Source organism: Rosa chinensis, chromosome 2 (assembly GCF_002994745.2).
Source record: "Rosa chinensis cultivar Old Blush chromosome 2, RchiOBHm-V2, whole genome shotgun sequence".
Lineage (NCBI taxonomy): Eukaryota > Viridiplantae > Streptophyta > Magnoliopsida > Rosales > Rosaceae > Rosa > Rosa chinensis.
In genome coordinates, this window is record NC_037089.1 from 20717809 (window position 1) to 20733531 (window position 15723).

Here is a 15723-nt window from a genome sequence, read left to right on the forward strand (position 1 = left end):
CCCCCCCCAACTTCAGAGAAATTATTCAAATTCGAGATCAACAATTGAAAATTGTTCACGCAGTCCTCTACTAAAGTTGAGATATAAAGTTCAATGCCATGGATCCTTCGCTGTATGAGGCAGCAGCATCAGGTGATCTTCGTTTTCTCAAAGAAGTTGGAGATGGAGATAGATCAGTTGATATTCTCTTTCAGAAGACCCCTAAAAATAACAATGTTCTTCACATAGCTGCTCAGTTCATGCAAACACAATTCTTCAAGGAATTCCCAAATCAGATTCAATCTCCGTTGTTTTGGGCCACCAACACCAGGGGTGACACTCCCATGCACATTGCTGCTAGGGTAGGTTGTGTTGAACTAGTTGAGTTCCTCATCGATCACGCAAAAAAGTTACAAACTGATGCAGCAGATGAGGAGACCGGACCAGCCGATGCTGAAGCTTATAAAGAGTCACTTCGAATGACTAATTCGGAAAAAGATACAGCTTTGCATGTTGCTGTTAAAAGCGGGTACCATGGTGTTGTCATTCTGTTAATGGATGCTGATCCTGAATTGTGCTGTTATACCAATAACGCCAAAGAATCTCCTTTGTTCTTAGCTGTTAGCAAGGGGTTTCCAGAAATTGGTTCTTGTATTTTGGACAGGTCTTCAGCATCTCTTTCTTTCGAGGGGGTTAAAGGTGTCACAGCAAACCCGCAATTCAACCTGCAAAGGTAAATTACATGACCTCTTATTTACATGTACTAGATTTGTAGGGACTTGCACTATATGTTTTAAGAAATTAGTCGCTGCTGAACTTCTCTTGAGCCTAAATTGGAATAGTTGTGCTTTAAAAATAAGCCGTTTATATTGTGTTGTGAAAATAATCGGCTGTAAAATTAAGTTGTTAAGTGTTTGATAAAATATATTATTAAACTGATTTGAGTTTAAAAATCATTGTGAATGTGTTCGGTAAATTTAATCTTTTTTTTTTTTTTTGACACGGTAATAAAAATTTCATTTAATTCCAAAGCCAGAATGACACTTACAAATAATCCCCATATACTTGTACCCTACATCAGTGGTCAAGCAGGTAAGAGAAAACGTGTACCATCCACTAGTACATTGTCGCTCACTTATATATTCATCAAGAGCCTACACTACTACATCTCTCAGATTACACAAAGAAACCTATCTCGAATCTCCCTTCGTCAATGCACTCAATTATGGTACTCCAGGAGATTCATTAACTTGGTGTAAAAAGGAATTATAACAGTGTAAACTTCCGCTCGCTAAACTAGCCAGTCAGCCTAAATTGGGCCGAAACCCACTAGGTTCTCCAAAAACAATGGAGTTATTTGAAAAGTAAAAACATAATCATCAAAGCAACCTTAGAGCCCAAAAAGAAAAATCTAGCCGTAGGTCCAAACAGGAATGGCCCATTTCAGGCCCAAACATCACCTCCTCTGCTAGTGTAGACGCACGCACAGCTGCAACACCGCGACCACCACCCTTGCAGCGACCACCACCACCCATCCTAGCACCCCCGGCGTTGCACCACTTGACGACACTCCAAGAGGGTCAAGCGAAACTAGGAGTATCGAAATGAACCCAAATCCCACTGGATGCGGATCCGCAGCGCCCCAAGCAGTCGATAAAGCCTCTATGATGCAGCCGCAAAGTTTGGAACCGGAGGAAACCAAATCCATCCCAAACCATTGTGCCTGCGACCACCATAGTCTCAGAGTTGAGATCCAAAACCTGATGCCGACCCTCCTTCGGAACTCGTCAGGCACCAAAGCCGCACACCATTAGCATGGCTGAAGGCCATCACCGACGATGGGGCATCGCCAGACGAGGGGTAGACTCCCCGGATCGGGATCCAAGTATTAGCGCATGCGGCACGCGTAGAAAACTAGAGCTAGGGTTTAAACAACTTATAACAATTTTAGGTAAATTATAATCTAAAAGTGTTTTTTTTTTTTTGAATAGAATAAGTTGATTGTTATTTAATAACCAACAGCCAAAAAGCCACAGCTTACAAAACTTACATAAGAATTTCGGCAAGAAAATCCGGTAAAACCTATCTAAGCTATAGCAAACTAATTAGGCATCATTGGGTAGCTCACATTTAAGCAAGCCTATCCAAGAATGATAAAGTTTCGCCTCCTACGGAAAGAAATCATTCAACCAGCCCTCACTTGCCAATCACGTAATTGTAGTATAAGCAAGAAACTAGAAACGTCATAGAAGGCTCATAGAAACTTAAGCATACTCACACGGGCTTAATCCCTAATCATAACCATTAAACAATAAACAGCTCCTTCCCTGACGAGTTGGAGCTCTTATCCACACCAACATGAATACCTTCATCTCTTATTTGAATATGTTTGCGAGGACGACCCTTTTTCTTTAGAGCTGGCCTCACAGAAATCGGAACCTCTACCAACTCACCCAGCTGAAACTTTCAAGGTATAATCGCCAAACTAGGTTTGAATTGCCTCTTTCTCACACCCAAAACCTTAAAGCCGGCCCAAACCTCTTCAACCCTGGCCCAGTAACAGAATCCTCCTTTGTCCCATCAGCATTGAGGCCTGGCCCAAGCACCTGCAGCCCTGGCCCAGTCAACCCAGCGGTCAACTCTAATTCAAAGTCAGGTTTTCCCGCCAGATTTTCCGGACGAATTAACACTGCATTCGTAGCAGACACTGATCCCTCCACTGTATGGTCCGTATCCACCGTCACTACAACCTCCGGCACCGACAACCCCACCGACGCCGTATAGGTCATTCCCAATCCACTGACCGCCGCCACAGAAGCCGGTGAATTTGGCGCCAAAACCAACCCACAATCCACATCCAGACCGACTTGGCCAGACAACATCAGTGACCACGCCTCCGTTTCGAGCCTCCGATCACAAACACCACTTCCATGCTTGAAGAAACCACATGCCATGCAAAGCCCATGACACTTCTCGTATTGAAGTTCTACCAACACGGAGACCGTTGGCGAAAAATCGAATTGCCGCCGCGCCCAGATCCGCCGACGAACATCATGGATGACATGAATCCTTTGAATCGTGTCCTTCCGCTGCACTGCCCCCTGATCAACCCGAACAAAAGTCCCCAGTGCACGGCCGATCAAAGACAGCGCCTTCTCATTGCGCATAGCTATGTGCAACCCCTTCACCGCCACCCAAACTTCAAGAAGATGCAGCGGCACCTCCCCAAGAGCTGAAACGACGTCATAATCTGCCAGCAGCAACATAGAGTTGTTGTAGAACCATGGACCTCCTGAAAGAACCCGGTTCTTCACCTCCCTATCTATGAATTGAAAAACGAAGATATCCTCCTCCTCCTGCCGGATCAGAACTCTCTCTCTCAATTCCTAAACGTTGGAGATCGCCGTCGAGAACGACGGGATCACTACCTCCTTTTTGGACAAGAGCCGACCACATAAGTAGAAAAATGAGTCGTGGATCGCTTCCTCTCCTCCAACAAGGCCCACAACGGCCTCCTCAGAAAGTGCAGGAGGATATCGGCTCCTCCTTCATCATCTCGCAAACTCGATCAAATTGGACGGCTAGGGCAGAGAAACCCTAGCAGAGCAAAAAGCCGACTTCCAGTTTTTCTTATTACGGTTGATTGAATGTATTAAAAGTTTTGTTACTATTACATACTATCTCAAAAGTTGTGACTACATAAAATGACTGAAGTAGACCTTACGTTAAAACCATTCTTTAGGCAAAAATACAAAAATCATTAAGATGAAAATATTCTTTTCCATGTCTATGTATGTTATACTTCACTTTCTAATTCTTACACATACCAAGTTTGACAGTTTGTTATATTCTTGAAATTTTGAATGAGAGTCTTGGATTTTCCATAATACATTCAATTAGACTTCTAGTCAATTGTTTTCTTTCTTCGATGGATATTTTTGGTCGATTGTTAATGTAGGAGCTGCATGAATAAATATGACTGGGTTTAAGTTTGGTTTTTATTGGTGGAACATCTCTGTGTTTCAAGGAAGCACATAAGCTTTATGATTATAGAAGCAGCTAAGAAACAATTTCTATAAGTTCAATTGGGTATCGTGAACTTTTTCTAAAGGCTGATTCTAAGACTTTTACCAAACAGGTCATCTAGCTTAAACAGCGGAGCCAAATTGGGCCTTAGTATTTCTAAATTTTAAATAAAATTGCTAAATAATACATGTTTTCTCTCATATTTCTGGTAAATTAAACTGTATGCATATAATGAGAAAAAATGTTATGGAAGGATTCTCAGTACCTGAGCTATTTTGTCCATACATGTTAGACATCGTGACGATGATGGTGTCCAAAAATCCTGAAATAATCAAAGAAGTTGATGAACTTGGTTGGACTCCCTTACACTATGCAGCATTCAGAGGGAATGTATCGGCAATTAGATCGCTGATAAAACGTAACAGTTCTGTAGCTTACATATTAGACAACTGTGGAATGTCTGCTCTTCATGTTGCAGCGTACGGAGGCCACATAAAAGTAATGAAAGAATTGATTCGATTGCGGCCTGATACTTGTGATCTGCTCAACCACAAAGACCAAACGGCTGTACATGCTGCAGTTTTGGGTGAGAAGCCGGCTGTTATTAGGTATATTTTGAAGACGCCTACTCTAGCAGGACTTGTAAACGAAGCAGACGATGATGGAAATACTCCTTTACATCTGGCTGCCTCTATACCGAATTCTGCAATTATGAAAGCCTTGGCAAGGGATTGCAAAGTTGACAAGACTGCAACCAATGTTCACCACTCCAAAGCGGTTGATATATACCTTGGTAACAATATTGAACTGGTAAGGACCATAGATATATATAACACACACAGGGCCCTTGTAGTGAGAGATTCATTTTTTAGTTATTTTCAGGGATCGATTATTAGACCCACTTTTCGATCACGTATCCATATCTCAACTGTTCAGTTTTTAGGTCTATATGATTAGATCACCTCTGCAAATTTTCAGTTAAATTGGTAATCGTTAAGGCATTCGTAATTGCGATTTACAATTATAAACATGAATCGTTTAGGTTGGACAGATTCGATTCGTTCATTGATTTAATTCTGTTTGATACCTTAACGATTATCAATTTGGTTAAAAATTTGCAGAAATGATTTATGCATTAAGATCTAAAAACTGAAGGGTAGAGATACCGAAATGTGATCACAAAGTGGGTCCCACAAAGGATCCCTTAATATATATATATATATATATATATATATATGCACGGGCGGGTTCTGAAGCGGACGTCCGCACTTGGCTAAAGTGCGGAACGCAACGCAGCGGCGGCGTTCCAGGCTTGGCCGGCGGCTCGGGGCTTGGCGGACGGAGGCCGGAGGCTTGGCGGACGGTTCTAGGCAGCGTTCGAGGTCGGAGGAGGTCGGAGTTGTAGGTTTCTGGGCAGCGAGCTCACCTGCAACAGCAGGTTTCTGGGCAAGGCTGCAACCACGTCGCCGGCGACTCCACCGACTGCAGACCCGTCCGTCTGACCCGTGGCGTCCGTCCGGCAAGCTCCGCCGCTCCGTCGCACCCCGAGCCGAGCTGCAGCAGCGCAGTCCGCACTTTCGTTAAAGTGCGGACGTCCTCTTCAGAACGCGGTCGTATATATGCATGTGCACAGAAATAATCATATAAAGGCATTGTAATGTCTTGGTTTGATGTATTTTTCTGTTTTGGTCCTTTTGATCTAGTTTATTTGCATATATATATATATATATATATATATATATGCATGCATGCGCACAGAAATAATCATATAAAGGCATTATAGTGTCTTGGTTTGATGTATTTTTCTGTTTTGGTCCTTTTGATCTAGTTTATTTGCTTTCCTTTACCCCTTAACCTTGGTACCTCACATAGTCACATGTATTATAGTACACCATTGGTAGACGAAGCGTCTTGCATAATTTGGGGAGGTCCATCGGTGTGCCAATTTTCCAGCGATATGTGCGCCGTGATTTCATGAAATTGGAATCATCGGAGGAGAAGAATGACTTCATGAAATTAGAATCATCGAAGGAGAAGAAGGCTACATCCACCACAGTGACCATTGCAAACGAAAAATCAGTCAAAGCTTCGCTGGATGACTCGAAAAGATTTGACACAAATCTACTAGTTGCGGTGCTTATTGCTACCGTCAGTTTTTCAGCCGCTTTCACCATGCCTGGGGGATTTAATAGCGACGGCATGTCAGTATTACACCAAAGGATATTTTTCATAGGGTTCGTGTTGTTTGACACCATCTCCTACTTCTTGTCCCTCCTTGTGGTGTATAATCATTTTATGGTGTCGAATAAGTCACGAATCATTAGAGACACACCTGCAGTTTTCATTCGCTATTCCATTGTAGCAATGGTGTTGGCATTTGCTTCGGGTATGTTTGTAGTGCTACCCAAGTATAGTCCACTCGGCATTTTGGTTATTCTAATATGCATCGCTTTATGCTACATGATCATCAGAAAGACCAGGTTGGCCGTTCTGCCAACGGTGCGCGAAATGAGGACACGCGATTGGATCCGTTCCCGCATAATTTTAATGGGGGGAAGTTCCTCCAACAACTCTATTTTGGTGCTTTCTTTTCTAAGCTTAAACATATGTGTACGCATACCACAGTACGTCCTCGGTACCCTGTATCGCCAGTATCAGAGACAATGTCCCAGGATCATGTACGATGTTTCTTATAGAATAACTTTCCAAGTAGTCTTCTCATTAAACTAGTTCCCAATATATTATTGTTTCATGTCTGAGTTGGAAGTGTAACCCACTCTAACAAATCTAAAAAATAATGAAATAAAAAGAAAACATGAAAGACAATCTGAATCGGCATATGCTTCTGAGCAACACAATATAGAAGCTGTTAGCAAGTCATATACAGTAGTATTTCGATAGAAAGAACTCGATCAAAGAAGGCAGCAGACAACGATAATACTACGAGTGGAACACAATACATTATAACATAATGTATCAAAAAGGCAAAGGATAGGCATGTCCAACATAGGGTTGCAGTATCTCCAGAGCAGAATAATTTAATTATATTTCCTGGGTTTTGGAAAGGAAAACACATTGTACCCGTTCCAGACACACCAATAATTAAGTTTACTGAAACAATACTTCACACCAAAAGCATGCATATAATAACAATACAGAGACACTTAAAGTGTATGATATCTAAGCTCAGTTAAACGACTGCAACAGCCTGATCCAAGAAAATGAAGATGTATCGGGAAGACCCTCGCCAATTCACTAACGAATTAAGAGAGCAATGCAGAAAAATATAAAAACTTCTGTCTCATTTTCTATGATCCAAACACGTAGAGAAATCTTTAGGATTAGAGCTTGGACAACTCAAGTTAATGGGAGAATCCAAATCATCTCATCATATTATTTCTCAGGTATTTAGGCAACAAGGTACCTGCTTTGTACACTATATAATAGTGCCAGCATACAGAGACAATTCAGAGTGACTAAGAAAGGATGAGTAAAAAGGCTACTTCACTATGAAATTAGTTTTATGTGTTGTACGTGGTTCTCTACTCCACTTCAAATCGAGTATTACATCAGACTACAAGGACAATATGAATACTCTGATAGAATGGTGAGAATTCACTCCAATGCGTGTGCTCTGCTATTTTGTTATCCACACACATATAATGTAACTACCTATTTGTATTATTCTCCACCACAATCTCACATGTCACAGAGGATAACTTATGCCGCACAAAATCTAATCCATACGATACAAAGAAACCCAAATAAAGGACATAAAATGTCAGAGTTAGACGTCCGTCATTAGCTATATTTCGCAAATCACATCAGCGACTTTAGAAAACAAAGATTGCTTGCAGATTTAGTAATAGAGTAACTATGAAGAGGTGGCAAAAGCATTGACAACAAGTATTGCAAAATAAACCTTTTGTTTTTTTTACACATCAATTTTTCACAAGCTTGAGCAAATAAATACCAAGTTGCTAGCATAGAGCACAAGTAATTTCCAAGTTTGAATGAGTCGAATATTTTAATATATACTAGACGGGCTCCACACACTATGTGTGTGAAAATTGATATTTTTTTTAAAATAGAGAGTAGGTAGTTTTTTTTTTATAGGAATTGGTAGTTTTTTTTAGAAGTTTGTGGTTTTTTTTCCAGTATTTATCTGCTTCCCACTTTTATATTTTTTTTTCTTTTTCTATTTTCTGTTTATTTTATAAATTGACTATTTTACCCCTATCTGTTAGGGCTGTCAATGGGTCGTGTCGGGTTGGGTTCGTGTCAGGTCAATGTATTTGTCATGTCACAAGAGACAAACCCAAACCCAACCCATTTAATAATCGTGTCGAAAATTTAAACCCAAACCCAACCTATTTACTAAACGGGTTACCCATTTCCAACCCGTTTAACCCATTTAATAAATAGGTCGTGTCATGTTAGATCAAATGACTCATTTAAGGATACATTGCGACCCATAAACTAAAAAAAAAAATTCATAAATTCATTAAATTCACTAAAAAATCCACAAGACGAAAAATATAAATAATTATATATAATTCATAAATAATTAAATCAAATAATGATGAAGTAAAATATTTCAAATTGTCCAATCGTAGGATCAAATACTCCCAACTTCCAAAATTTCAAGAAGAAGTATAACATAATCAGGTTATATGGGTTCACTTCGTGTTGGCGGGTTGACCCGTGGCCAACCCATTTATTAAATGAGTCATGGCGGGTTGACCCACGGCCGACCCGCTTTTTAATCGTGCGGGTTCAACCCGCTTTATTTCGTGCCGGTTTCGAGTCGTGTTATCGGGTCGTGTCGGAATTGACAGCCCTACTATCTGTTTTATGAGTGTTAAAGTTTTTTAATAATCCAGGGTCATTATGGTACATTTTTTCAATTTTGGCTAACAAAGCCTCTTCTCTTAATAATAGTATAGATGCTAATGAAGAAGCTGATTTAGACCATGATTCAAGAAGAGGCCTAAGGATCACACAACCTGCATAGACTCGGAGACTATAACATTAATTGGTGCTGCTCTTAATTGCTCAACTATCTAGAATTCCAGCACAAACCTCAAGTTTTTAATAGTATACAGAACCCGAAAGGCCACAAGATTCAAGTTTGTAGAAACACAAAATGCAAAATGGAAATTAAATGCATTTAGTTTGCATAATCTAGGCATCTAGCATTTTGACATCAATACTGAGATGAACATATTATGCTATTCAAAAAACCCGGAGTACTTTCTAGGTTGTTTCCAGTGCTATCACGGGTTGCAAGTTGTAACATCCCTTTTTCGTTTCAACGAAAATGAAGGCTGGAGGAGGAAAACCTTAAAAGTTTTGGTCGTGGTATTACACCAGAAAAACTTGGTAATGATACCTGGTCATCCAAAAATCATTTCAATTTCTAAAGAAATGTCTTGGTTGAACAATGGAAGGTGCTCAGAACTTCAAATATGCATGTTCTGATTTGAAATAGATCCGTAATGAGAACAGTGAGTGGATTGGTTACTCGGAGTCTTCCCACAATATTAAGGAGACCGACTTTGATATGAAGAGTATATTGTATAAGAAAGTAGCTTGCTAGCATCCCAGGAAAAAAAATTGATCCGCATATATTCAGTACATCCAAACACATGAATGATTATGAAAGGAAAAAATTCAATTAACTACCAACCTTTCTTCAAACATTACTTATTCACCACATTATCATCGTCCCATACGATAACTTATGCAGTAAGAAGTATTCTATCCAACATGATACGCAAACCCAAATTATGAAAATAAAACATCAGACCTATACTCCATATATCTTCACCTATCTTACCCATATTCCATACCAAGGAAATGAAACAGCTGCGGGCAAATATAGAAAAACTACAGTGTCTGCAAAATTTAGTGATAAGAGTAACTACGGAGAGGTGTCAAAGGCATTTACAAACAAGGATAGCAAACTGAACCTTGAATTCTCTATCTCCACTTGATCAGCTGCAGCTCACCAGTATATATTTATACTAACTGCTCCACTAACTTCCCCTCACACACTGCTCAATGCTGTGACCACATTATCCTTAATATTGATCCCTTCCTTCACCGTTTCATAAAGCTTCTTCGCAATCTCGCAAGCAGTCCCCATCCCCAACACAAACGACGTCGGAACCGTCCCGCTCCTTATCCCCCTCTCCTGGCCACCTCCATTCATCCGAGGCTCCACCCGAATCCTCGGCTGCCGCCTCATGTACAATGCTCCAACTCCCTTAGGCCCATACACCTTGTGGCCACTCAACGACATCAAGCTCACATCCCATTTATCCACATCAATCGGAATCTTCCCCAATGCCTGAGCAGCATCAGTATGAAACGGAATCTTGAACTCCTTCATCTTTAATAAGACCTCTTATTGGGGTCAATAAACCTCATAAAACCTTCTAAAACTTTTATGAGATTCCGATGATCTCTCCGTGGACCTCCGGTGACCTGCAGCAAAGTACCGGCGACCTCCGCCAAAGTTCCAGTAAAATCCAGAGAGGTTCCGGCTAATTCTCAGTAAAAATAAACAGAAAAACAATAAATAAGAGGTTAATTGTCCCAAAAAAAAAAAAGAGTTTAATTGAGTATTATAGAGAATATCAATTATCTTATGGGTATTTTTTTTTTTTTAAGTAAATGAAGATTTCATTGATATTTGCAGGCCATAACGACACTTACAAATTTCCCAGAAACGAGAATCATGCATCATTCACTTAAGACATTGAAGCTCACTTAATTAAGGAGCCTAACAAACTATAACATTACCCTACAAAAGATAATTTTGTCTGAAAACTTTCTTTGCCAATGCGCTCAATTGCGGTGCTCCAAAAGCTTCCATTATCAAGATGTAAAAGAAATATCATAATCTGCCAGCTAAAAAACCACATAAGCGTAGTTATTTGGAATAATTCTCCGGGATCCCAAATGTGAAACTCGAAGTGTGTGTGCCCCACATTAGCCCACATGGCAGCAGTGAAAAACAACCTAGAAAGGGCCTAATTCCAACTTCCAATATCTGCAGCCTTAGTCAGCCCACTAGAGCTCGGGACTAGATAGGTCCAAGACCAGCTAGGGTACCAAACCAAGTTGGGCCTCCATCTTGCGTTGGGCCCCCGAATCGATGTGGACACCTTTGCATGAGAGGGCAGCTCATCACCGCTGACCACCAAGCCCGCCGCTGCTGCGTTCTGACTGCCTACTGCCCTCGCTCTTGCCTTGGAGACCACAGACGAGAGCACTTGCCCAGCACTCACGTTGCTGATATCTTGCCTCAAGGCCATTGCCACGCTAGTCACACAGCCCTTAGGACGGATTCTGATCCTCCTTTGCCATGGTTGATCTTTCAGCACTGTCATTACAATCAAGTCGTTTAGGAACCCACCACCCCATGGTTTTGGCTCCCAGATCCAGTTGATAGTAGCCTTGAGCCGAGCCCTCAGTGGATGAAATCGAACCAATTCTTGCAGCCATCTAGTGTTGGGTCTCCATGGATCTGACCACCGATCAATTTTATTCTCATCAATCAGTCGACTCCTGTGAGGAACAGATCGGGTGATTAAAGTTCTGGGGCAAAACGCTTTACCCGATCTAGTGGTCGCCGTACGGGATTGGCACCTTGGGGCCATTTGCATGTGGCTTAGGAGGGAGAGCATTACCGACCGCCATAACTGGAATGCGGGGCTCTGGGAGTTAGGGTTTGGGGAGAGCCGAAACGCTATTTTATGATATAAAAGATCGTATATTATCTTATGGATTTGTTGCAGGTTTCGGTTAAGGCTTCTAGAAGGAGTCATTTCTCTTCTTATTTGCTTCATGGACAATGGTCATGGCACATCCGAAAGGAGAGCTGTGTGCTTTGTCAGCAGCAGTCGCAACTTGCACCGGAAACAATTGTGTTTGTAATCAATTGTGTCGTCTTCTTTTCCCTGTCATCAGCTTGTACTCATTTGACAGAGCTTTCGTATGTGGTGCGGGTGCGAGTGCAGGCAAGAGCTTTGATGGAGCTTGTTTTCATTAAAGCTCCGTTGACACTCTGTTTGCTGCTGCAAAGCACTTGTTGGTACTCAACAAGGCTTAAAAAAAATTCCACCGGATTCGTCATACACCCGTTGATACACATGTATCGTAAACGAGATTGCGACCGCTCCGGGGACCTTCATAGCTCCATGGTGACACAAGTAAAAGGGATGCTGCACAGGAGAAAGGAAGTAGCACTTGTGGGTCATAGAGGCCCTAACTTTTGTGTTGTCTCCTTGCTTTGATCAAAATTGTTGAACACTTGTTCTCTCCTCTGAAGCAAGGCTTCGCCACTTTCTTGATGTAATTCTTGTGTGTCTTTTGTTGTAGAGAGTGTGCCTTTTTATAGGCAACAATGGATCAGCTTAAGATAGGATAGTTATCAATTCAAATTCAAATTCAAATTGCAGTTATAATCACATTTGTCAATTTGAAATGAATATAGCTGCAACCAACTTTCATGTTGAAGCTTCTGGTGGCTTTTGTGAATTTCAAACTTCCTTTATCTTGACTTGGTCTTCCATTTGCAGGAGGTGAAGAGTACCAAACACTCTTGTTTTGAAATTTGAATGTCCACGTGAAGCATAAGAAATCTTTTGCATATGTATTTGAATTTGCATACTAAATCCCGTAGAGCTGATCATCAAGTTTGAACTGCACGGTCAGTAAGTGCCCCATGCAAGAATTCTATCCAAGATGGGGTCTTTTCTTTGTACCAACGCAACAATCTCTATTTTTTTTTTCAACAGCGAGTACACTACTAGAGAGCGAACTTCACAAGATCTATATAATCTCATCCGATGGTGATTGACATCTGCGTGGTGGTGGCCTTGTTGTCGTTGTATTGTTGCCGAACGACAATTGTGCTATTGCTCTTGGTCGGGTATCGGTGAACTCAAATATGATGGTGAATGGTCGGGAATCGATTCTGATATGAAGCAACCCAGTGTTAAGGCAGGTCGTTTTGCTTTAATATAAGTAACTGGATTGTGGCTGGCAGCGTGGTGAGTTTGGCTTGTTCCAATCTTTCCAAGAGGCGCAGCGATATGGACGCGGCGTCAGAGCAGGCCAGTGGCTGGTAACGGGGTTTAATCCGTTTAGATTTATAACTGTTGCACAAGTGCTATGGTGGTGGTGACATCGAAGCAACGTGGTGGAGATTTCGTTCATGGGGGTGGAGGGTTTTGCCATGGAACATGCAACAGCCTTGCTTAGGGGAGCAGAAGCCAGAATTGGTCTGGGCCAGTCTTAGGCCGAGTTTGGGATTGATTCCTGAGTTGCTTTTGGGGCTGCTTCTACTTTTGGGTCTAGAGGAGAGTGTTTGGTAAAATTTTCTAAAGCTGCTTTTGGTCCAAATAGCTTATCCCAAAAGATGATTTTGAGAAGCTACCGATTCGTAGCTTTTGGAGCTGCTTCGGGGAAAAGCACGGAGCAACAGTAGATAGTTAATGAAATTTGGTAGTTTGACAATTCTGTCATCCTTCTTTTATGAAAATTACATTGAAACAGCTAATCAAAGATTGATCTACAAATTCATTCTTCCCCTTCCCTCTTTACCGTCAAAAATACATCGAAACAAATTAGGGGAAAGTCTCTGCTTCTGACCTTCTCTCTTTGCTGTCACTGAAAGGTTCAATCTTGCTCTCCTCACCATACTCTTTCAGGTTCAATCTTATTTTCAATTTCATATTCCTGCTCATGTAATTGGTATTGTTTTGTGAGTTGGATTTGTGCTTTTAAGCATTATTGAAGTTTCTGCCTTGCTTAATTTGGCATTCTCATCACTAGGTTGTGTTTGTATATGTCGACTCTTTGGTAGATAATGATTTTGTATGTGAAGTTTGGGATAATGGGTTGTGCATGCAAGATGTTCAATGAAATGCCAAAACAAGTTTGAGTGTTGTGATTTGTGAATAGCTCATATTTATGTGTACTTCAAGGCTAGGAGAGATGGCAATGTAAGTAGATCTAACTAAATAACTGATAAGATTTTTGGGCACATTGACTTGCAGTAAAACAAAGACGTTAACTTTGGTTTGTATTGTCTTCTGACTTATGATTTCTTACCAGGTCTTGTGTGATGGAAAATGGAGCAAGAAGATGGTGCTATATTGGTTCCTGGAGACATAATTAGCATCAAACTTGGTGATAATGTTCTAGCTTATGCACGTCTTCTTCTTGAAGGAGATCCTCTAAAGTTTGATCAGGTAACTCGATATATGATGATTATGTCATGTTATTAGGATACCATGTTACATATCGTGCTAAGAAAACTTGCAGAACCATGTGAATTTATTGACGTTCGAAACATATATCATGCAGTTGAATGATTTTGGCGTCACTTCATACTAACCTGGTTAGTTAGGCAATTGCTTATGAATGAGAGATACATGGGTAACCCTCATAGTGTGTTCTGCAATCAGTCTTATAAAGCAATAGTCATACTCCTTAGTTAGTCTTGCTCGTCATTAGATGATGACATCTTGGTTCTGGTTCATTTCTTTCCCCTCTTTACTAGTGCGCTACATCAAAGCATAATATCAATCTAATCACTTTGGCATTGTTGGGCTTTGTTCATCTGGTATTACAAACAGGCCTCCCTAAACCAACACCTCTGACTATAAATGGATCTTTCTCCAATAAGAACTGATGATTGGACAACTAACAAATTTGATGAATACATTAAAATGATACATGACTTGTATGTCCAGCACCCCCCAGACTCATAAAGGCCTCTTGCATTAGCAGAATCCACAAATGATACCAAATCATAGTTATGGACCTTACGCTGTATATTTCTTTGTAATCGTCATTCAATTCTTTATAGTCTATTTTTAAATACCCTCTGAAATGTAACTAAAAGTTGGTATGGAGGGTTAGGAGGTGATGCTAAACTCCAATTGCATTTACTGAGAAGTTGGAACTTGTTTACAAAGTGTACATTTTCTTGTTTTGTTCATGAAATATAGTAACAAGTACCCAATTATCTTGTTTTGGTGCAACTAGGTAAGATTTAATCTAGGACTGATCTTGGGAAATTTTCTAACACTCTTTCTGAAAACTAGAAAAAAAAAAAAAAAAACTTAAAATGCTTATATAATTTGTATAATTAATATAGAAGATGAGATAAAAGTGATGCATTGATTATTTGAACTAGTGTACAAGGATAACACGTAAGAGAAATTTTAATTTGGTATGGTTATATATTCAGAGAACAAAATTATGTATTTTTGTAGCATTTTTAACATTTATGACCATTTTGGTAATTATATCCAGCCACAACACTTTTTACTTATAACTTACCAAACACTCAGAAATTGTTTTTCGTTCTCACAACACTTTTAAAAAGGGGTATTGACCAAATACCCAAATTTGGGTCAATATACTCCCACTTACTCCACTAAGACTTTTTTACTCCCATTTACCTAATTTAACATTTAATGAAAGTTTTGCCGTTTTGCCCTATCAATTAAACCGAAACTAACTCCTCCTCCTCTCTCTCTCTCTCTCTCTCTCTCTCTCTCTCTCTCTCTCTCTCTCTCTCTCTCTCTCTCTCTCTCTCTCTCTCTCTCTCTCTCTCTCTCTCTCTCTCTCTCTCTCTCTCTCTCTCTCTCTCTCTCTCTCTCTCTCTCTCTCTCTCTCTCTCTCTCTCTCCCTCCC

General features: G+C 40.5%; 1 protein-coding gene across 1 annotated transcript; it reads left to right on the forward strand.

The window, feature by feature from the left end:
- The first annotated feature begins 98 nt into the window (after window positions 1-98).
- Window positions 99-6701, forward strand: LOC112183880 (ankyrin repeat-containing protein At5g02620). The gene is made up of 4 exons (XM_024322195.2): window positions 99-678; window positions 4298-4815; window positions 5959-6391; window positions 6631-6701. The coding sequence occupies exons 1-4, from the start codon at window positions 99-101 to the stop codon at window positions 6699-6701; spliced, it is 1602 nt and encodes a 533-aa protein (XP_024177963.2).
- The last annotated feature ends 9022 nt before the right edge of the window (window positions 6702-15723 follow it).